The 25,444-nt window shown below is 28.8% G+C and overlaps 2 protein-coding genes across 4 annotated transcripts; both read left to right on the forward strand.

The window, feature by feature from the left end:
* The first annotated feature begins 11,935 nt into the window (after positions 1 to 11,935).
* Positions 11,936 to 17,023, forward strand: ZDS (zeta-carotene desaturase). Its single transcript, XM_020348967.3, has 14 exons — positions 11,936 to 12,384; positions 12,658 to 12,782; positions 13,005 to 13,139; positions 13,293 to 13,365; positions 13,473 to 13,546; positions 13,725 to 13,829; positions 14,133 to 14,377; positions 14,460 to 14,547; positions 14,653 to 14,695; positions 14,785 to 14,941; positions 15,078 to 15,206; positions 15,649 to 15,721; positions 16,208 to 16,372; positions 16,620 to 17,023. Exons 1-14 carry the CDS (start codon positions 12,237 to 12,239, stop codon positions 16,770 to 16,772), a joined length of 1,713 nt encoding a protein of 570 aa, XP_020204556.1. The 5' UTR covers positions 11,936 to 12,236; the 3' UTR covers positions 16,773 to 17,023.
* Positions 17,024 to 18,063: 1,040 nt separating this feature from the next.
* Positions 18,064 to 21,061, forward strand: LOC109790863 (adenine phosphoribosyltransferase-like protein, putative (DUF2358)). Of its 3 annotated transcripts, none has more exons than XR_002238974.3 (9): positions 18,064 to 18,247; positions 18,346 to 18,530; positions 18,634 to 18,716; positions 18,801 to 18,866; positions 19,067 to 19,149; positions 19,736 to 19,782; positions 20,400 to 20,478; positions 20,583 to 20,732; positions 20,805 to 21,061. XR_002238974.3 is itself a non-coding variant. In XM_020350111.3 (8 exons), exons 1-8 carry the CDS (start codon positions 18,191 to 18,193, stop codon positions 20,670 to 20,672), a joined length of 690 nt encoding a protein of 229 aa, XP_020205700.1. In that variant the 5' UTR covers positions 18,066 to 18,190; the 3' UTR covers positions 20,673 to 21,061. The 3 variants fall into 3 exon arrangements, 1 of the variants encoding a protein (XP_020205700.1); XR_002238973.3 differs by having other exon boundaries at positions 20,822 to 21,061; XM_020350111.3 differs by having other exon boundaries at positions 18,066 to 18,247; positions 20,583 to 21,061.
* The last annotated feature ends 4,383 nt before the right edge of the window (positions 21,062 to 25,444 follow it).

Here is a 25,444-nt window from a genome sequence, read left to right on the forward strand (position 1 = left end):
TTATAAGACAATGGTAGTTATCTATTTTACATATACTTATGAAATGACATGTCATCCATTAACATTCAATTTTAATAAGGAAAACAAAAGAAAAACCCAATAAATAAATACGGGAAAAAAGTAGTAAATCATTTTATGAAAACCAATTCATAAGATCAATTTTATAACATTTTTCATAGTTACTGTTCTAATAAATGTGAGTTTAAATTAATCCATTTTAAAACTACTTTTCTAGAAGTTAAAAAAAAAAATTAAAAGAAGTTCCAACTAAACATACACAAAGACAAAAAAATATTTGGATATTACCTTTAAACGTGTACGAATGATCTAAAATGTAAATTGAGCATGTGTGATGTATGGAGGTTAGGGTGCATCGATTATGAACAGCAGCACATGCACACATAAGTGGGATCCTATGCACCTCTTCACCCAATGTTTTGATTTTTATACTAATTTAATTAAACAGCCAGTCACTTCACAGCAAATCACTTTTTTCCTTTGTTTATTTGGTAGAGGATTTTGGAGCTTTCATAGGGTAGAGTGGAGGATCTAATTATTAAGTGTGTTCAAGATAATATATATATACAGAGAGAGAGTTTAAATGATACTGATGTAATTTTTATTAAGTGTTATATTATTTAATAACTTTATATTAAATGTGAATTTTAAAAATTTAACTGTTAAATTAAAAGTTCATATCATTTTATACGTGTATATATATATATATATATATATATATATATATATATATATATATATATATATATATATGAACATTTTTACTAAGTATTACACCACTCAATAATTTTATATTAAGTGTAAATTTTGTAAATCCAACCGTTAGATTGAAAGTTCATATCTCTTAGATTATATATACAAAATTTGATACTTAATTTTTATAAAACAAAATTGATGTAATATATTTATTTAAAAATACACTAAAATATGAACACTTTGATTACCTTCAAGTTGTTGTTTAATTTTAACAAAATTTGATATACACGTATAAAATGATATGAACTTTCAATATAACGGTTAGATTTACAAAATTTACAATTAATATAAAATTATTGAGTGGTGTAATACTTAGTAAAAGTGTTTATATATATATATATATATATATATATATATATATATATATATATATATATATATATGTATAAAATGATATGAATTTTCAATCTAACAGTTAGATTTACAAAATTTACATTTAATATAAAATTATTAAGCGGTGTAATACTTAGTAAAAGTTACACCAGTATAATTATAATCTCTCTCTATATATATATATTTGATTTTTTTATGTTAACAAGTAATATTTACAAAATAATTATTGTTTGAATTATCTTAATTTAAATAATTTATAAATATACAATTACTTTAAATTAAGGTGTGAGCATGAGGTATGTGAGTAATATGGTGTTAATATAATTTCAATATGCATAAAATGAGTAAGTTTTAATTTTGTTCTCTTCAATTTATTTTATCATTTTAAAAATTATAAACATTATTTTTTGTCTTTCTAAAAGGAATAAATTTTGATTCTGATTTTTGTAAAATATTTTTTTTATAAAAATCATCCTTTTTAAATCTTAAGTCATTATCTTTAGTCTCATCATTTATGATATAAATAATATTTATTTTAAGAATCTTTAAAAAAAATTTAAATGTATCAAACATTGACATGATATCACTAATAGATATGGATAACACATAGGATGGTTACTTAACATTTTAATAAATAAAAAGTGATTAAAAATGTTTATCTAAAAAATAAAAACTAAAAACAATAATTTAGATTTTAGAGAGATAAAAAATAAAATAATTATTTTTATAAGGATCAAAATCAAAATTTAAAAATAAAAGTATATTTAATCCTATTATAAGTAATAATTAAAATTTGTGACAAAAGCTTCAAAATATACATATAAATGTTTAAAATTGTAATTAACAATGAAGTTGTAAAATTATATCCCCGATAGATAAATATATAGTTTCGCAAAATATATGAAGATGTCTGAACCTTAAAATGTAAAGGGATGTCGATGTAAAAAAAAGTTTTACTATGCTAAAGTAAATAAAAGTAAGGTAAATAGTTTCAGTAGTTGATAATAAAATAAATAAATAATATTTTAATATTTTGATAATTTATTATATATGTGCACATAATATTAACGGCTAATTTTAAAATTAATGAATGAGATTATTTACTTTATCAAGTGAATAATTCATTATAGAGAAATTAAATTGCTTTTAAATCAACATAAATAATAATATACAACAATAAAGTACACTGATAAAATGTAATATAAATACACTATTGATTAAGTTTCATATTCTTTATATATAATTTGACTTGGATTATGACTCAAATAATATTTATCTCTATTGAAAAGACTAAATTAAGCTCATGGATAGATATAGATCGATCCTCACTAGTCACTAGCTAACATAATTGTCATCAACATTAACAAAGTTTTTAATTCATTTTCATAGTGATTGAATTCAAGATTTGTTTGAGATATTCTTCTAAAGAAATTAGGTATGGCAATTATATTGTTGTGGTAATTATTTCAAATCTTGAACTTAATTTGTATTAATGTAACATAAAATTAAATTACAAATTATTATTAGACATCTCATTATAATTTACAATAGGAAAAATCACGCATTTTTAACTATAAAAAGTCCTTTTTTTTTTCTTTTTTTTTGTAATTTTGAAAATTTTGCCCAGGAAAAAAAATAAAAAGTAAAGGGCGGCAAAACATATTGGCTGAACTTATTTTTGAAAACTGGTGAAAAGCAAGTGATGAATTGAAATCTGAATCATTGATTGAGCACCATAGAAATATTATCCAAACAAACATGTAATAAATAATGTTGAGTATTGATCGAGAAGTGAAGGAGGAGTGAACAAAAGTGATGAAGTTGCTAGACCTCCTTATATATCATTTTCATCTGTATATGTAGAATGCGAGAGGCGACTTGGCGATGGAATGGAACACGACACGATGAAGCAGTGGGTCGCGTGATGAAGGTGCAATCGCTTTGAGACATAGTTTCTATTATTTTGTTGCTCCAAGTAGATATAGATATACTCCTGACTGGGATTGCCGAGTCACGGTGGCGGAAAAGGAGGGTGTACGTGCATGTGAAAAATCAAGAATATACACCGAGTTCAAACTTACCACATAAAGATGAAGGAATAGAATTTTAAAAATAATTACGCATATACTTGTAAGGAATAATGACTTCTTAAAATGTTTATATATATATATATTACTACAATCATTAAAATCACTAAAGTCTACCACTACTAGCATGTTTGTATTATTCTTTTTTCTATGTTTAATGAGAAAGTTATGCGAGATAACTCTTCTATTTAATGGAGTTTTAGAATTTGAGATGACCTTTAAATAAACATATTTTATAATTGTCACTATCACCATCATAATTATTGTTACTATCACTATTATTGTTGTAGTTGTCGGTGATAATAATGATGATGTAAGTATCAATAACGATCACAATAGTATTAGTAATGTCACCAATATTATTATTGTTATTGTTTTTATCATTATCATTATTGTCATTGCCACATGTCACTAGTGATGATGATGACATCAATAACTAATATCATTACTATCATTATCGCTACTATTTTCATCGTTATTTTTTTAATATTGAGATAATAAATATATAATTTTCTCAAGTATAAAAGATAAAGTTTTGACATTCTCTGTGGAAATCTCATCATTAAATATTTTAAATCCTCATTTTTTATAATAAGAAAATATAATTTTTCAATAGCTATAGTATCTCATGAAAATGTTACCGGAGAGGATACATTTTCATGACAATAATATTCTTAAACAATTTGTTAACTATTACCTCGATCATTTTGAAAGAATTGAAAAATTAAAAAAATTAAAAAAATTAAAAAATATAATACTTAATATATTAAAATAAAATTAAGACAATTGTAAAATAATAAAATGTGGTAGTAATATATAGGAAGATATTAAAAATGACTGATTAATATATTGTAGGTTGAAATACTAATAAATAAATGTATTATTAGAAGAAAGTAATTAATAATTAATAATTTAAAATTAATTCTTATATATTAAATATATATATATATATATATATATATATATATATACATATATATATAACGCGAAAGTGTTTTTATATATTTTTTAATTTATTATTTAATTTTAATTTTTAATTATTATAATTATTTATAAATTTAAATTTTAATAATTTAAAAATAAATTATCAATAAATAAAAATAATATTGTATTATAATATAAATTATTTATTATAAATATAAAATATAAAATATATAATATTTATACAAATTTTAAATATGATTTATATATTTGAAAAAAATATTTAACATGCGGATTACACATACTAAAATATTAATAACCAATAATTTAAGATAGCATAATATTTTAAAAACAACACAAAAGTATATACTAAATAATAACAAATAAATAAAAATATAAATAATTTCATACAATATAAAATTGAATATGAATTGTTGAATGTTTAATTAATAAAACTGCAATCCAAAATTCTTCCTAGGACAACTTTCAAAACCTAGATCCCTAAAACCAAATAGTTAGGTTGAACGGTCTATCAGGATTAAGGCCCGTAACAAACTCTGCTCTAAACATAGACACATTTTAATTTGGTTTCACTAAACAAAGAGACAATAATTTCAGCAGAGATGTCTAACATTTTGTCATTTTGACATGTGCATGCCTCAGTTGGTTCATACAGAATCTATCAGTATGAGCTCTGACAAGGCTTTGACTAACTCCAAAACCCGAAATTAATTATGGGTCAGGTTATTTGCCAAAATATTATTACAAGTTGTTATTAAATGTATGTAGATAGCTTATAATATATATATATATATATATATATATATATATAGCAGAAATGAGGACCCTTTTCGATCGAAGAAACTGAATTTTATGGAATATATATGGCTCAATTCATAGTGTATGTATTGGAACTGGTAGCCAAGCAAGCACTTGTTCTGCCACACCCATTGTTTTTGGGTTCTGATTTTCAAATTCTATGGTACTATATTTGTTTTTTAATATCTATGGTCCGTTTAGCAAACAGGCTACAGCCCCCAATTGCTGATGAAGTTGTAGACCCCCCAAAAAAAAAATGTTGAAAATTCAACGACGGGAAACATGCGCACATGAGATGCGTTTTATTTATTTATTTATGCAAGAAGTATATCTATCTTCTAATCAATAGTCTCAAAATATTATTATTTTTTAGACGCCATCTTACTGAATTTTACCTCTTTCAATAAACTTTTCTTCATACACGTAGTCAAGAAATCAAACTTCGTCAATGTTTATAAAGTTCAATTATCTGCTAACTATTTTAAACCTTATAACTAGTATGCACATGAATGTTTTACAATTAAGCAAATAAGTCTCAACGTCAAATATGACACAAAAGAACACATTAGTATCACCAAGGATTTCCTTGGCTAAAAGTTTAACACACTTTCACGTCTAATTCACTCAAAATTATTACTTATGTTTTATATAATACTATAATGTTTTACATATTTTTTTATTAAATACTATAATCTTGTTAAAGTAAGTAATATCACTTTTCTCATTGCATACTTTTATTATTATTATTTTAGCCTTGGTACAAAATAAAGGCGTGACAACTAGCATTTCTTAAATCCTAAAACGTGCATGTGTGGCATTTATGATTTATCCTGTTGGGTAGTACTATAGTACGTTTAGTTTTGTGTGATCCAAAAGCAGAGGTTCCGTGGTCTGATGTACTATTAACCGTGGCATTTCCATTGGCATGGGGTCTCCATAAAGTTTTGGTAGGCAAATGCCAACTTGTGGCCAGCAATGACACTAATGTTGTTAAGTCACCCAGCTAAGCTAAGCTTGTCATTAATATTATGGAACATCAGATTCATACGTATGTATCATGTATGTATGTATGGCTTCCCATGAATTTTTCTCTGCAAACCATTGCTGTTGCTTGGCTGGCCTTGTGGCTACATACATTATAAGTATCGTTAAAATTCGTTATCTTATTTATTGCAATCGATAAGGATAATGAGGCTTTTCATTTAGTTCGATGTGGAAAGCTCCTCGTTTCATTTTCAACGGAAATACCCTTTCTAATTAGGTTTAGTTAGTGTATCGTGAGTCGTGACTGAAAAGGAAAAATACTCAATGCCTTCCTCAGTCTGTTAATTAGGTGCACAAAAAATTAACCTCTGTATATTCATATGCTGGTTTGTAAAGGGATTTTTAAATGCAATAGTTTTTCAAATTAGAATTTTGAAATCGGGCTTAATTATTTAACAGCTCAAATGTTATCATATTATTATTGAATTTTTTACCAACTTTACATTCAAGATATTTAGTCCTCACAGTAATAAAGTATATATCAAACATCCCATATTAATGGATGATAAAGTCATAATAATATATATTAGTGAAAACAAAAATCACTTTACAAGTTAATTTTGAAATTAATTTTGTAAGGTTGAGTTAAGTTTCGATATTTTTATTATTATTATTATTTTTATTTATTTAAGGGTAATGCATATTATTATTATTGATACTTTTTTAATAGACTTGTTGGTTAAGCTAAAGAAAACATATAAATAAATACACTTTAAACTTTTATTGAAGCAACTAAATTTTTAAAAATTTCTTGACGTAGTCTATCATTTTTTTTCATATTTTTTTTATTTGTTCATTATAATTTATGTAGTAAATGAACTTTAAAATGAGCAAACTTAATGATATCCTGCCTTGGTTCTAGGTTTAAAATAAATCCTAATTTATTAACTAGTACAAAAATGACTTTTAAAATCGGAGTTTTAAAATTAGTCATAAGATAACCGATTTTAAAAATGACGCGGTGACAATTTTGTAAATAATGACACTACTTTTAAAATCGGTTACGTTATGACCAATTTTAAAAGTCTCTGACGCTACTTTTAAAATCGGCTCTTGAACAACCAATTTTAAAAGTATACTTTTAAAATCGGTTATCCAATAGCCGATTTTAAAAGTATCACTTTTAAAAGCAGTTATTGAACAACCGATTTTAAAAGTAGCATCAGAGACTTAATCTATACTATCTCTACTCCCATTCTCTCCCTAACTCCATTCTCTACTCTTTAGCTTCAATAGTTCATATATTCTTTCTCTTTACTCTCTCGAGCTCTCATCTGAAGTGTGCAGCTTCTCATTTTCTCGGAAGAATACAACATCAAGGTAACATTCTCGTCTCATGTCTCTTATTTCGTTGTTACTGGACGAATTTTGAGTATGGAACGGCCCTAGAACAGCCTCTACTACAAGCAAAACGACCTGTACTGTAAGCAGAACGGGCCGTACTACAAGCAGAACGGCCTGTTCTGCAAGCAGTACAAGTCGTTCTGCTTGCAAAACGGGCCGTTCTGGGGCCGTTCCAGACTAAAGTTTTAGGCATTTTTCAGGTGAGTTCATGTGCACAGGGTGATTTTCATTATCTAACAAGGAGGATTTTGCAGGTGACTATTCTTGAAAATGTATACTAGAAGGAATTTGGACTTTTTGTATTTGTTTGGGTTTCATTCCTTATACTACAGATTGCCAAGGTTTGCTTTTTCATATCTACTACCAAGTAATAATTCACACCATAAAGTTTATCTAATTCGAGACCAATAATCTCCCATTGACAGGAAACCTACACGAGTACTTGTTCAATGTTATATTGGGTACTAAACTTGTTACATGTAATTTGGTTACTCTCATACAAGTGTTTGCTTTTGTTGATTGCTCATGACATGACATAGTGCTTATGTTAAATGTAGATCTGAGTGCCTGTTACAATAATATCTGGAAACCGTTTCAACTTTGAAGCATGTTTTCTGTATATGTATCATGCAAGTTCCAATCTCAATTGGGGAAACTGCACATGAGGCAGCTGCATTGTTCTAAATTTTAAGTTTCCATTTTATCATGTTTTAAGAGTTACTTCTAATTGTTCTAAATTTTCTTAACAGATATTTATAGATCGATCACCATTGTTGCTAAAAGATATAAACACCATTAGGGAGCAATAAGCTACATTTTTCATTGAAACATTGGCTAGCTACGAGTTATGTTTATAGTTTCTCATTTTGTAGTTTAGGATGTATCATAATTTGTAAGTTACTTTGATTACATATATGGTTGACATTTACAACTCTTTTCATTTGTATATAATTTAGTATATTAAAAACATATGAATTGTTTGATATTTTATTAATTTACAGGTTTTTTTTTTAGGGATCCTCCTAAAATAAGTCAAATATTTTAAAAAAAATTAACCACTTTTAACATCGGTCAGCGACCGATATTAAAAGTCTCACTTTTTAAAATCGATCAGAAAACCGATTTTAAAAGTAAAAAATGACTGATTTTAAAAGTGTTTTTTCCATTATATTCGATCTCTACTCACAATCATAAATTTATGTAATGACCTAACAATAATAAGTTTGATATAAAAAATCATGGCATATAAACACTTTCTATCTTACAGGCTTCTTGTAAGATTCATTGCACATAGTACACGTTCTTTTGGTTACTTACATTATACACGTTTTTATTGAGTTCGAGAACATGCACTTAACCAGCAAAATAAAACAATATGGACAAAGAACTTTTGTCTTTTCAAAAGTATATTGCATGCATTTTCATTGTAACCTGATGGTAGTTTGAAATAAAAAATGGAGCCAAGTTTTCATATTTGAATGAGCATCACTAGTGAATTTGTCCCTTGACTTAAAAAAAAAAGTATATTCTTTGATTTTCGAATGAGAAATTCATCTAATTAAATTTATTCATATAAGTTGATTGTAATTTATGTGTGTGTTAGTCTCTCGTTTTAGGTCCACATGTATATTGTCATTCTCGCTGATGTCCATCAATCAACACTTGGGCCTCAAGCCTCACTTGGGCCTCCAGCCTCATGGGGACAGTGATCATTTTGGGCTTATGCTGTACAAGTGCATAATCTATGGCTATATATATATATAATAATTATAATTACATCTCCTTTATTTAATTTTTTTTTTTATAAATATTCTTAATTTTTTTATTTTACACTACTAACTTTCAATTTATCACTTTTTTTCTTCTTTTCATACATTTTTCTTTTTTCTTCATTTTCACATGTACCTCCTTGTCCTTTTTTTTAATAGCTTTTTTCACTTATTTCAATATGTAATTTTAGTTTTCTCAATTTTCACATTATTCTCTTCCTTTATCACCAATTTGAATTTGAAAATTAATATAATTATAAAATCATAATTATAATATATTATAATTTTTTAAAAATAATATATTTACTTTATTCATTTTTTATATGAGATAATCAAATATGGTACCAAGAACTTTCTAATTCTCACATGTTTTAATCAATTAATTGAGTCGAACCTTCTCAGTATATATTTACTTTATTTAAAATATTAAATAATTTCATGATTTACTATAATATGTATTTTCTATTAAATTTTAATGAAATATAATTCAAATAAGTACGATTTAATGCTAAAAAAATTTCTAACGAGGACTGTAATGTTTCATATTGAAAGTTGTGCAAAATTGTGAATTAATACTCTTAAGCAAAAACATTGCTTACATAGAAGATTAAATAGGATGATTTTACACTATCATTTAAATAATCATTTATGTTAAATGATTGATTTTTATAATAAATAACTAAAAAGTCATATAAAATATAAATAGTGACATGTGATTAATTGAGAATGTGAAGCTATTTTATATCTCAATACATGACTATTAAATTTTATACATAATATTTAATATATTTTTAAAATAAAAATATAATAACAATATTACATACAATAAATATATTGTTGTTACTTTTAAATCTAATTAGAAGTAGGATAACTCATAAAGATAGAAAAGATAATAATTAAATTGTTTGTTTTAATTAATTTTGTCATAACTTACAATTTTATTTTAAATATATCATTTATTTTAAGAGGTTGTTATATTTAATGTTAATTATAAGTGAATGTATAAGAAGTATAATTAACAATTAATTAAAAGTATAAAAGAAATTTATCTTTAAGTAGCTTTAAAAATCGATATTTGTTACCAATAATTAGGACTAAAAAATAAATAATTTATTGTTTATAATTAAGACTAGAGATAATACTGTAAAATTAAAGAATTGAATATAAGTGATTAATATATTGAATCGAATTTGGAATCATTCAAGTAATGTGCTAGTTCAATTTTTGATGGAAATAATTATTGATTACACTTTTTAATTACTCACAACAAAACCAAATTAGTCTATGAAAAAACTTTAGAACACTTAGTGCAAGAGTTAAAAGAAATAGTACTAAACTCGTATATAAGTAAAAAAGTATCTAAAATTTTTGAACTTAAATACATGTAGATTCTTTCTGACTTGATTTTATTTAATGCTAACATTTTAAAAATGTGATTCTCATAACATAATCAAAATTTAAAAAATAAAATTTATTTTCATATGAAATCAATAAAATTAAATAAAAAATTTCTTAATATATGTAAATTTATTTATTTTTCTTATAAATCAAGAGAGTATTAAAGAGAAAATTAATGCATCAATAACTTAATTTATAATAAATGTATAATAAATAAGTTTATTGCTAATAAATGTATAATAAATAATGTATTGCTAGTAAATATATAACAAATAACTTTTTTTTTATATAATCTTATTTTGAGCAAAAAAAATAATACATCAACAATATTTCTTTTTTATATATAAATAAATATAACACATAATAATGAAAAATACATCTCAAATTATTATAATTTTTTCTGGAAATTATTAAAAATAATATTTATTTATTTTAATTATAATCGCATCAAAATTTGTACTTAAAATATATCAATGACGTCTTCAAGTATGGATAATAAAAGGACATCTTCAAGAAAATGCATGAACCTCTCTCCTCTCATATTTATGTGACTAATCATTAAAGATCTCAATCTTTATTACATGCCAGTTATAATAAAAGGAAAAAAATTACAATAATTTAACGCATATATTTACACATTTTTTTACATGCAAAAATTGATGGAACATTTAGTTTAACGCCTTGATTTGCACATTGTATTTGATGTAGAAAATAAAAGGAAAGAAATTAGATTTCTTTTTATAAAGAATAATGAAGATGAGTAATGCAAATACAAAGATTCAAAAAATGATAAAAGACAGAAATTAAAAAATATAATATAAAAAATAATAAAAATGTGTGTCTCTTAAATCACTTAAAAATAGAATATAAAAAATAGAAATTAATTACTTGAGAGATGAATAGAAAAGAATTACATGAAAAAAGATAATACATGAAAAGATTATTTTAAAAGGTGAATCACCAAATCTGCAATAATACTTAATACAGGATCTTCATCATGTTATTGATTTTTTACTTTATGAAAATATTATCTTTTATATATTCTCTTTAAACTTATATATAAATAAAAATAATTAATTTTACATAAATTAAGAAAAATAGTTAAACATATTTAATTTCATAATTTCATAAAAATATATATTACGTTTATTAAAATATTCTTAATCATAATTATTATAGATAATAGTTTATTATCTTATGACTATTTTTGATTAAAAATATTGAACAAAGTTAATTTAATTAAAACTTGTTTATTTTTGAATAAAAAATTATTTTTATTTATATATAGATTCAAAGGAGCTAATATTTTTATTCATGAAAAAATAAAAAAAGCATTCAAAGATTAACAAAAATAAAAGGGTGATTTAATTATTATTAAAGAGTAAGCACCATTTCCTTTTCCGTTTTTTCCGCAAATGGATAAAAAAAACAGAGGCCACACCAATTGGTGACAGTACGAAGGAGGTGTGTTGATCCATTATCTATAGCTAATGGAAGTGGCAAAAACACTAACACTTTCCATGTTCCAATTTCCAGTAGAATAGGCAAAAGCAACATTCATTCATTCATTCCAGTGACTATTATTTATTAACAATTCTTATATCCTCCAATTTGCGTGTTTCCTTCTATCTCCTCAACTACCAGACAAATTTTTCATTCTCAGCATCTCCACCCAACCTACGTACCTGGATACCCCTAATTCCAATTTCTTTGGTTCTTGCTTTCCTTTCCCTTCTCAGTTCTCACCATGGCTTCTTTGATTCAATGTTCCGCAACTTCCCTCTCTGCAACTCGAGGAGACTATGTTGGCTTCTATCAACCCCGTTTCACCAGGACCCACAAGTGTCGGGTTCGTTGCTCCTTGGATGCTAATGTTTCTGACATGAGCGTTAACGGTTAGTACTTTCCCCTTAATTGTATCCAATCCCAAATCATTTTCGATGTTGCATGTTTTTTTAGCAAAATCTCTTTTTTTAAAACTTTTTTTTTTTTTTTTTTTACGTGTTATGTTGGAGATCCCACTTTAAATTATAATATTTAATTGGGTAGGAATTTTCACCTTTGTAATCACATTCATTTAGGGGAGTGTTGGAAGAATTGAAAAGTTTAAATAATATTTATTCAACTGTAAGTTTGAGAAAGGAGATGATTGTTGGTTCACATGGCAGCACCAAAAGGGTTGTTTCCTCCGGAGCCTGAGCACTATCGAGGACCAAAGCTGAAAGTGGCTATTGTTGGAGCTGGGCTTGCTGGCATGTCAACTGCAGTGGAACTATTGGATCAAGGGCATGAGGTTGAGCTCTTTCTCTCTCTTGTTGTCCGAATGAACTACTCATTTCGTAGCAATTTGAATTTGGATTTTGCGGTGTATGTAGTAAGGTTGCTTTTGAAGCAAAGGGGAGTGGTTCCTTGATCGTTAGTTAGTTTTGTGATTCAGGTGTTGAATGCATAGTATGCATTAGGATGGTAAAACTGATGTGTTGTGTCATGTTTTCTTTGAATTGGTCTCGTTCAGGTGGATATATATGAGTCGAGGCCTTTTATTGGGGGCAAAGTTGGTTCCTTTGTTGACAAACGTGGGAATCACATTGAAATGGGACTGCATGTTTTCTTTGGTTGCTATAACAATCTCTTCCGATTGATGAAAAAGGTAAGCTGTTTTACTTTCAGTCATAGTACATATTCTTCTAGACCTCTTCCTCTTTTTTGGCCATAAAACCTGTACTATTGATTTTATTTTTTGTGTATGATTTCGTTGTATATGCCCATTTGATAACTTGTTCCTCTTCAACGCTTGGACTAGGTGGGTGCTGATAACAATCTACTTGTGAAGGATCACACTCACACTTTTATTAACAAAGGGGGTCAAATTGGAGGTATGTTTTATGTAGCATTAACTTGCTTCATTTTTGTTAATTATTTTATTTATTCCCTCCATTTCTGTGAGAGCTGGCTTTGTTCACAACTTGGTTTTCATGTACAGAACTAGATTTTCGCTTCCCAGTTGGAGCACCAATACATGGGATAAGGGCATTTTTGTCTACAAACCAGCTTAATGTAATCACACTACATACTCTATAACCATGTTTGTTTAGATTACATGACTTGGTCATCATTCATCAGTATTATGCAGAACTAGAAAATAATATATTTGAATGCCCAAAAAAAGTATATTTGTTCATTTTCCTCACGGGGACTGTCATTGCACCTAACTTTACATATTGTTTATGAACAGACTTATGATAAGGCTAGAAATGCCTTGGCTCTTGCACTGAGTCCAGTTGTCAAAGCTCTTGTTGATCCAGATGGTGCGCTGAGGGACATAAGGAATTTGGATAGTGTAAGGGGATTTGTTATTTTTGGGTTTTTTTTTTCTCCAAATGATGCTTCCTGATTATTTGCGCCCTCGGTTTTTGTGTGTTCTTACACATGCTCATACCATCCACACTGCATACATGTGCATGCATGCAGATACAATTGACGTAATTGGGAAAGTTTTTTGAATACCAAACAAAGTAAAAAAACCAATACTTGCTGCCATAGAACATAAGTTTACTGTTTCGCTTTGTATTGATTGTGTTTGTCAATCTTCTTTGTTAATGACAAATCTTGTTCTTCTAACCATTGGGTGCATATCTTACAGATTAGCTTTTCAGATTGGTTTTTATCCAAAGGTGGTACACGCATGAGTATTCAAAAAATGTGGGATCCAGTTGCCTATGCCCTTGGGTTTATTGACTGTGATAATATGAGTGCCCGCTGCATGCTCACCATATTTGCATTGTTTGCCACAAAGACTGAGGCTTCCCTTTTGCGAATGCTAAAGGGTTCACCAGATGTTTATCTGAGTGGCCCCATCAGGAAGTACATCACAGATAGAGGGGGCAGGTACAATTTTAGATACAAGAATATTGCAACCATGACTAACCAAATTTCTTCCTATTTAGATTCTCATTCATTGCTGGAACAGGTTCCATCTTAGGTGGGGATGCAGAGAAGTACTTTATGACAAATCTGCTGATGGGAGTATTTATGTTAAAGGACTTTCTATGTCAAAGGTGATATCTGTTTTCTTGTTTGAAATCTTTAAATGCTTGGCTTGAATCCAAGTGACATTCTCAAAATATTTATGGCTAATACCTTATCAATTTTTATTCTCTCAGGCTACTGCCAAGAAAGTTGTGAAAGCTGATGCTTATGTTGCCGGTTAGTAGTTTACTTATCCTTGATTTTTGTATTTACTCTTTATTGTGCAAACAATCTTCAGTGCCTTACTATCATTTACATGATGCCAGCTTGTGACGTCCCTGGAATCAAGAGATTGATTCCATCAGAGTGGAGAGAACAGAAGTTTTTCAATAACATATATGAATTAGTTGGAGTTCCTGTAGTCACAGTGCAACTCAGATACAATGGTTGGGTTACAGAGTTGCAGGATCTAGAAAAGTCTAGGTAAATTCTCTGAATTATAGAGTCCATATCGAAACTAGAACATGGGGTACTTTTGTTTCAACACTAAAGAATGGTATATTTTCCTTTGATCATTATTGTTTAACTTCTTTATGCACCCTTACTATCTGAATGGCAGGCAACTGAGCAAAGCTGTAGGGTTGGATAACCTTCTCTATACACCCGATGCAGATTTTTCTTGCTTTGCAGACCTTGCACTTTCATCTCCAGTAGATTATTACATTGAGGGACAAGGATCATTGCTCCAGTAAGTGTTTGTAATCCCAACCCTCTAAATCTTCACTTTCATCCATGAGTTTACTTCAAATTATACACAACTTATATTTGCAAGAATAGTGAAGAATTGAGCTATTTTTTAAGATCTTAATGTTCCCAATGCTTCATAAATTCCTATTGTTTCCATGGCTATAATAGCTACTGTTATAGTTTCCAACAGTTTACTTTATGCTTAAAATCATGCATGACTAAATATGTTATGCAATTGATGAAATTGGATGATTTGCATCACCAATTCATCATGCAATGATGCAACTTATATCTTATATTGGTAAATGTGTTGGCTTTACTGTTCTATTTTCTATACCAAGCCTAACGAGTTCTTTTCATTGTATTAAAATTCGGTCATCATCATGCATATAATATTTGATTTAGTATTGACCTTCTATGTACATAATGTTATTATATCTCAGATGTGTTCTGACACCAGGAGATCCATACATGCCCTTACCAAATGAGGAAATTGTTGCAAGGGTAGCAAAACAGGTTGGTTTAAAGAAAAAACCATTTCTCATATTCTGTTTTTCATATTTTGACTGCTGATTTAGTGACTGTGACATGAAAAATGTGCATCCAAAGCAAGAAGCTTTTGCACATACTTTTAGTAGCTGGAGTGTGTTTCTGTGTGTTGAGTTATTTTTGATAATTCAGGATTCAACGTCATATCATATGTTAATGGTGAATGCATATCATGATAATTATTTTCAGTGAAATACCAATATGGGATCACTGGATCAGTTTATGGATCACAAAAACCTGTTACTGGTCGGATTGGTACTTGTTCATTTGATGTATGTTTGTTCATGTTACTAATTTGATGGCTTATCTGATATCATCAGCAAAGTATTTTCTATTATTTCAATCACAAATTATATCACAGGTTTCATTTTGTAGTCTATTTTTGGGTTCTGTTACTCAATGGTAGATATTCAGTTCTCTTGTAATTACATTGATTTTTATTTTTTTTATTAGGTTTTGGCATTATTCCCATCATCTCAAGGTTTAGAAGTGACTTGGTCTTCTGTGGTTAAAATTGGTCAATCTCTTTACCGCGAGGCACCTGGTAAAGATCCATTTAGACCCGATCAAAAGACACCAGTGAAGAATTTCTTTCTTGCTGGCTCTTACACAAAGCAGGTAGACCTTCTTGACTGGCATTATAATTGTGATTCTCCTATGCATATAACGTACAACCATTAAAATTGCATGTTATCAAGATGCTTTATAGCTGCAGTGTATGAGATCCTACATGAAAACATTTTAGGAAGTGAAGTGGCTTTTATGACACTGCCAATAAATTCTTGCTTGCTGCCATATTTGATTGAATGTAATTACTTATTCTAGTGGTTCCAACATCTACCTGAAATGTTGTGTATTTGTTCAGGACTACATAGACAGCATGGAAGGTGCAACCTTGTCAGGCAGACAAGCTTCGGCCTATATCTGTAATGCAGGGGAAGGATTGGTGGCACTGCGAAAGAAGCTTGATGCTGAGGATTTAATTACAAACACTAAAGATGAACTGAGCCTAGTATGAGAAATTTCCATGAGGTGGTCGGTCATGTGGACATACAATGTATATTCAGTCCAAAAGGAATTACAGAATTTTGATTGTTTCGAAGCAACTAGTGTTGCTTATAGCTCTCATAATTTCCGGTGTTTATAAATTGATATTCCTATCCAGCCATTCACACATGTCCGGCCCAATCATAAGTATGGATTAAAGTAAATTGATATAATTTTTTTCCTTTAAATAAGAAAGATATATGTTAAGTTCTTTTGCGGCAAGGAGTTTTTTTATTTTATTTTATTATTTTTTAAATTTTAATATAAGTGGTCTTTTTATTTTGTAAAACCTGATGATAAATATTTGTTAGTAGTCTTATTCTAGAGTTGAATGGTCGGCCTGATGATAGACATTCCTTATTCTGCTATTTTCTTTTGAATCGAAATAGCATTAAAATAATTTGAGGTAATGATCTAGGAATTGATCGTTGCACAAGCAGCGGTAAATCTAAGACCCTATGTTAGTGAGATAATTGTTTTTAAAAAAATAAAAATTAGTCATCATATATATATATATATAATATAAATGTAAAAAAATAATTATCAGTAAATTTAACTATCTTTTTAAAATATATATTAATAATTTAATTAAAATAAAGAGTATATCTATTTATTTTCGCTATAATGTAAATCTGTGTGCTGTTTACAAGAAAATTAAGTTGCGGTACAATTTTTGTTCTAATGCAGTTCATTCAATTGTCAATATCGTTTTTTGCAAAAAAAAAAAAAAAAAAAAAAAAAAAAATTGTCGACTTGCCTTTTGTGGAGGGTGCAAAGTGGCTGGAATTTGATATACCCTTACAGGTAGACTGGTAGTTTTACGATGAATACAAGTTAATTTATTAAATATAATCCAAATCTCTTAAAAATAAATAAATAAGTTATAAGCTAATTAGTTTAGTTTATAGAAATAAACTATAAAACCTTAAAATAAGTTCTCATTTCAAGTTTTTTTAGTTTATAATTCCCTTAAATATTTTGTTAAACGTATCATGTATTTAAATTTAATTGTATTTTTTACCTTTATCAAGTACGCTATGTTTTTTTTTATAGACTACAAATAATTTTCACTGAAAGCAAATTTGTTTTTCGAAAAAGATAATACCATTATAAATGAAAAAAATTTGCCTTCTATATTTATGTAGACTATGTTTGCACAGATATTCCATAAAAGAAAAATTGTATTAGATAATTAAACTCATAAAACAAACATAAAGATAGAGAAATGGTGCTGAAAAGTGGGTGCATTTTGATGTAAGGAGCACGTGAGTCCCGTAGAGAATGAGCGAAGCTTGGCCACACAAATAATTGAGCGAACGTATATGTTGGTAGTCCAACAGAAGCAACTGAAAACCTTAGTATAGTGTAAATGAGGCGTCGTAGGAAATAATGGCAAAAATATGGTGCTTTAGTGGAACACCTCCACTACAATCTTTACACAACCAGGTACCACATGCTAACAATCTAATTAAACTATACATATCTGTAGTCTAAAGTAGTTGTTGCATGCTTCTCTGATTGATCTCGTGAGGTTGCTGTTGCAGTTTGGAAGGAGTCATGCTGTCCAAAGATGCTCAAAAGCTAAAAAACCCAATATGAGGAAGAAGACTTATGCAAGTTTGAACAGAGAAAATGAAAGTGAAACCCCCCAGATATTGAAAATTGCGGTGACCGGAGTCACCGAGCTCTTGAGGCTTTTCTCTCCTTCTTCCAATCAAACCACCACAAGGTCACCATGCCTAGCTTCTTTACTCATCTCATCATCAACGTATGGATTACTATTAGTTGCTCTTGCTCTCTTGGGAGTCTCAACCCCACTTATTTATATGCAGCCTTGATGAATTCCCACCTTCAACCGTTGATGATGTTTTAAGGATCATCAAGTCTGATTACGACAACGCTTATTTCGTAACTGGTACCTACCCTTTTAATCTTAGCATGATTATGCTTGCACCAATCAATTATACCGCTAAAATTGATGGATGAATTTCTCACCTAGGGAACTTCACTTCTTCAATTTATGCCGACAACTGTATCTTTGAAGATCCAACTATTAAATTCCGTGGTAACAATTCACTCCTTTTACCTATAATAACTTGTATGCTACTCTTCCTCTTCCTCTTGGGCTTCTCTTCTGCTTACTCTTCATCACCAACTTCATTAGTAACTTACTCATTGCTGTCACGGAAAAGGAAAAAGAAAACATTACTACTTTAAAATTTGAAAATGTACAATCAACTGAAGCTATGATGCATGGTCATACAGGTAGGGAGTTATACGCCCGCAACTTGAAATTGCTTGTTCCCTTCTTTGACTCTGCGTCAATTATACTACAAAAGATTGACAAGGTACATATTCTCCGTAAACTAACATTTTTTACTAGCCTGGCGTAAAACTAGAAAATGGTACCTGCAAGAGACTCTGTATTGTAGCATCAGACTATTGTCATAGGGTGGTTCTTTTGTGTTTGGACTTCGGATAATCCATATGGTTATATGGAGTAAATGATCAACTTTTAGAGATGTAAAATGAATTGTGTTAAACCAAGTTCCATGCGAAGAAAATTATTAGTTTTTGTAGTCTCAGTGTCTGCTATTATTTGACCTGAAACTTTGAATGACTGAGAACCTTGACCATTGAAATTTTGATCCACTTTCACTTACCTGTTTAAGTAATTCCATTTTAGATATGTTTCTCTCTAATGATTATATGTGCTCATCTTCCTCTGTGTTATGTTCCTACATTCTCTTGCTCGGCAAAATAAAACTCCTGATATTATAATTTATAACTCTCAGACTCCTTCAATATAAATACTGAACACCTTATTGCCGGATCTTTCTTTAAAGCCTGAAAGTACATTAGCCTCTTGAGCTACACTGTTTACTTAGAAGATACAGCTTCATGCTTTGCTCATGGTATAAATTCATAATGCAGGATATTGATTCTGACACAAACTTTGTGCTGGCATCTTGGAAACTAAGGTGCTTATGCCCTACTTATGTGCATTAATGTAACGTCTATATTTGTTTTTTATATTCACTCTGTTTTCAGTTATGGAGTTGCCAAAAAAACTGAGCAACTGAACATAAGAGTCAATCTTGCCATGTATAATCAATGCTAACTTAGCTTAAGTGCCGTACAACCTGAACATAAGAGTCAATCTAATTTCAGTAGTACCTGTTATTTCATATCTCCCTCAATCTTGGGTTAAATATTTTAAGATGAACATGTGATTGCCATATATGCATCTCTACCGGCAATCCACTTGCCACATTGTTCAAACTTCAAAGAATGATAAGATTCTTCTTAAAGCAAAATGGTGTAATTCCACTGTAGAAATAATGCAGAGATGTTCCTGAATATACATAAATTTCTGTTTTTGGCATCCTTCTACCCTTTAACACAAACAAATAGTTTGGCACTAAAAGGATCCCTATAGAGTTGCTGCACCACAATGTACTGAAATTAGGTATAGTTATTAGTCAGGAAAAAAGCCTAAAACGATATTTGAAGCTACATGCCTGGTTTCCATTCCATGTTTTCATCACTTACAAGTTACAATTCTTGTTGATTTACTTTTGGGGGGTCTGATATGCAGGACCAACTTAAAGCTTCCTTGGAGGCCTCTGATTTCTATTGACGGAAGCACAATTTATGAATTAAATGAAGATTACAAAGTCGGAATCTGAATGCATCCTTTTCTTTCTGCTGTATTCCTCTGCACTTATTGATGTGATTTGAGATACATGTTAACTAGAGTTCGTAATTTTTTGTTTGACAGATTGTTAGACACGTAGAGAGTTGGAACGTCTCTGCAGTTGAAGCAGTTTTGCAGATTTTCTCCTTGAAGTTTGAAAACTCGGATGGTTGAGTCATGAAATTTTTGCATTCATGTGTCACTCCATTTGGAACTTTCGGACGGAGTCACTTGGTAAATTTAAGTAGCATATATTTCACAATGATCCTTAATGTAGTTGTTAAAGATGCCATTGACGCCAACCAGGTTTTCTGCATGACTAGGAGTATTTGCACCGGTGCTTTAGTTTGGAGAAATTTCAAGTGCATGTCAGTATATCTACACAAAACATGAAAAATTAGAAGAACTTCTACGCTAAAACAAGACAGAATTGCCTTATTTGAAATACTACTTTTCTACTTTTTGTTTGAAAGGAAAACTGTAAAAGATTGACCAGTCATCCAAGAAGTACATAGCTGCCACATAAGAAAAGAAAACAGGCTTCTTGTCGACAATAAACTAAATTTAGTCGAGCAGACAAAAGATTCCCTTTTCCATTATGTCTGTTGCACTGGCCATACTTCCTTGCAGTATGTGAGAAGTACGGAGTAATTCAAATTATCAGTTGAAGGATCAGCTTTATCATTTGCACCACAGGAAGTGCGTCCGTTGCAATAATGACGGGTGAAATTAAATTGCAATGATAGTCTTAGAGCACGGGCTAAACGACCATTTTGGTACAGTTTTAGAAACTATAAAATGGGGCTGTTTTGAAACATATTACACCTTTGGAGCTATTTTTTACGGTGTCGCTATGGGCCATAGCGACACAATTGACACGTGGATTTTTTTTTTTGGACTTGGTTGGGCTGGAATGAGCCACATCAGTGTCGCTATAGGCTGGGCCAACACAGTTGATGGACTAACAAAAATGATGTAGCCCATAGCGACACCCTCTAAAAAAAAAAAATAGAAATGTAAAATAAAAATAATAAACTGAGTTATTTATTATATATTTATAAAAATAAAATTAAGTTTTTTAAAAATATAATTTTAAAATAAATTTTTATATAATTTTTAAGAGAAGCGCTATGGCCCATAGCGACACTGTGTCACTATGGGCTATAGCGCCTTACATTTCCAGTATTTATATATAATTTGTTTAATATAATATAATTAAATTTTAAAATAAACTGGACCACAAAAACATAATTAAACGTAATATATTATTTTTCCTTTAAAATGCGTAATTAAAAAAATAAAATAAAAATGAAAAAAAAATTAAAGGCAGTGTCGCTATGGACACTGCCATTTCTTTATATATATATATATATATATATATATATATATATATATATATATATATATATATATATATATATTTTTTTTCCTTTTGAATGTGTTTATTTTATATATATTTTTCTTTTAAATAATTATATTATGAATTAAATATGTATTTAAATATTTAATAATTTATTTATATATTAATTATAAAATATTAAACAAAAAACGTATAATTAAAAAAAATGAAAAAAAAATTAAAGACAGTGTCGCTATGGACACTGTCATGTTTATATATATATATATATTATTTCTTTTAAATTTATTTATTATATTTTTTTTTCTTTAAATAATTATATTACGAATTAAATATATATCTAAATATTTAATAATTTATTTATATGTTAATTAAAAAATATTAAATGAAAAACGTATTATTAAAAAAAAAGAAAAAAAAAATTAAAGGCAGTGTCGCTATGGACACTGCCATGTTTATATATATATATTTTTTCTTTTGAATTTGTTTATTTTATATATTTTTTCCTTTAAATAATTATATTATAAATTTTTTCCTTTTATTCGTAATTTTTATTTAAATTTTTATATAATTTTTATATTTAAAAAATATTTGATATATTTTGATATATTAATTTAAATTATTAGCGCCCCAAATTTTTTTTTTCGTTTTTAAATTATTGTTTTTATTATATTTCTTAATCAATTAAATCATTTTAAAAGTTAAATATACTTAATCTTAAATAAATATAAATTACACAGAAATTAATTATATTATTTTATAATTTAATTATAATTATGTTTTAAATAAATAAAAATTACACACAAATCATTTTATCAATTTAAAATTTAAATGTATTTATTATTTAATATCAATATACTACAATAAATTAAATCAATTAACAATTTAAATATAATTAATTTTCATATATATATCTGAAGGAGGCGCTATGGGCCTCGACGCCTGTAAGGCGCTACGAGCCCTGGCGCTCCATTTTTATATATTTTTTTTGTTTTTATTATTTTTTTCCACATTATTTTACTTTTTTTTATATTTATATTTTTTCTTATTTCAGTTCTTTTTTTTCGCTTTTTTATCCGAATTTTTTTTTAAATTAATTTATCAATTTTTATATTTATCAATTTTTTAATACAGGCGCTGTGGCCCATAGCGCCTGAGTGGAGCTATGGGTCATAGCGCCCCAAATAATTTTTTTTTGTTTTTTAATTATTTTTTACATTTTATTACTTATTTTTTAAAATTAACATTTTTTTCTTATTTCAATCTTTTTTTTCCTTTTTACCCGTTATTTTTTTATAAATTTGTAAAAAAAATTTTAAATTTTAAAAATATAAGATATATTTTAAAAATATTAGATATATTTTTAACACAGGCACTGTGGCCCATAGCGCCTGAGTGGAGCTATGGGCTATAGCGCCCCAAATAATTTTTTTTTGTTTTTAGCCGATTTGAGCCGCTATAGGCTATAGCGACTCTTAGAAGGTCTCCACCAGCTACAGCGACTCTACCAATATAGCGTTCATGGCTCATATTCAGACCCAAAAATGCCACGTGTCATGGGTGTCGCTATGGGCCATAGCGACACCCAATAAAAGAACCCCAAAGGTGTAAAATGTTTCAAAACAGCCCCATTTTAGTAATAAGTTTCTAATAGTACCCACAATGGTCGTTTAGCCTAGAGCATGTCTGGTGTAGCATCACGACGTGATTTTTCACATCCGAAGTGAAATTAAGAAAGGTAACTCCTCCATCAATAATATAATTTTGTTGCTAATTGTAGATTATGTTATACATTATAGTGATCATCAGACAATGAATAACGTAAGATACAATATTATAGTATGTACGAGTAGAATTTAGAACGAATTGCGTACCCGGAATCAACAAGGGATCCATTCTTATCGATCTTGAACAGCGTGAGAGAAGACTGCTCTTTTCCTGATAGGAGGTAGAAAAATAGAAGACAAAATGTATTTCTTCTTATGAACTGACTAATGGGATATCAGTTCTTTATCCTTACCAGTAGAGACCAGGGATCTCTCAACGGGCTACTTAATAGTCCAACCCATCACAGACTATTTATCAAAAGCCCAATAAGCATTATCCATAAATTGACAATAGTATGCAATATAATTGATATTAATATATAAATATAATTTATTAATTAATGTTAATCCATAATAATAATAATAAAAATAGAGAATAATTATATAAATAAATATAACATTCTCCCACTTGGATAACATTAATCAATAAATTAAATATACCAATTACTACACAAGCACATATATCAATTAACAATATAAGAAATATAAACATGAATCACAAAGATAGTTTCCGATAGGGATACATACCTTATGCTTATATTTCATAAATAATGGATAATGAGAAACATAATAAAATATGTGATCCCAAAAATGGTCCAAGCAATTTTATATGCTAAAAGAGATGTAATGAAAACGACGTCATTGATAAATTTACATCTCATGAAAACCATAATAATAAAATGTAAATTTCAGACTCCCACTAATCCAATACATCAAAAAACTTAACCACACCCATATGAGTTACATGATTTTGAAAAATTCCAATAGCTAAGCCTTTAGTCATTGGATCTGCTAACATATTTTCTGTAGCAATATACTCAATTCGAGTCTGAGAATCCAAAACTTTCTCTCTAACAAATAGAAATTTTATATCAAAATGCTTTGAGCGAGTAGAACTTCTATTGTTTTGAGAGAAATGCACAGCAGCAGTATTGTCGCAATATATCACAAGTGGCCTAGAAATACTTTCAACAACATGAAAGCCAGAAATCAAATTTTTAAGCCACACAGCTTGACAAGTAGCCTCATAACAAGCGACATACTCTGCTTCCATGGTAGAAGTAGCTATAAGAGTCTGTTTAACACTCTTCCAAGAAATAGCTCCTCCTGCCATCATAAAAACAAAGCCGGAAGTAGATTTTCGATCGTCAGGGCAACCAGCAAAATCAGAATCAGAATAACCAATGACCTGAAGTTGATCAGACTTCTTATAGGTCAACATATGATCCTTAGTTCCCTGCAAATATCGAAAGACCTTTTTAACGGCTTTCCAATGACCCAAACCGGGGTCACTCAAGTATCTCCCTAAAGCATTAACAACAAAAGCAATATCGGGACGAGTACAAACTTGAGCATACATCAAACTGCCAACAGCGGAAGCATATGGAACCTTTTCCATTTCAACTCTATCATTATCATTTTGAGGACATTGAGATTTAGAGAGTTTGTCACCTTTTTGAACAGGTGCAACACATGGAGAGCAAGAATGCATGTTGAACCGTTTGAGGATTTTATCAATATACCCTCTTTGAGACAATCCAAGCATGCCACGTGACCTATCACGGAAAATTTGAATGCCTATAACAACAGAGGCATCACCAAGGTCCTTCATATCAAAGTGGCTATTTAACATAAATTTTGTCTCAGTCAAAAGTTCAACACTACTACTAGCAAGAAGAATATCATCAACATATAAGACAAGAATGATGAAATGGCTCCCACTAGTCTTCAAGTAAATGCACTGATCTGCGGCATTTTCCTTG

This window comes from Cajanus cajan, chromosome 7, assembly GCF_000230855.2.
Source record: "Cajanus cajan strain Asha chromosome 7, NIPB_CcT2T_4, whole genome shotgun sequence".
In the NCBI taxonomy this organism is placed as follows: Eukaryota; Viridiplantae; Streptophyta; class Magnoliopsida; order Fabales; family Fabaceae; genus Cajanus; species Cajanus cajan.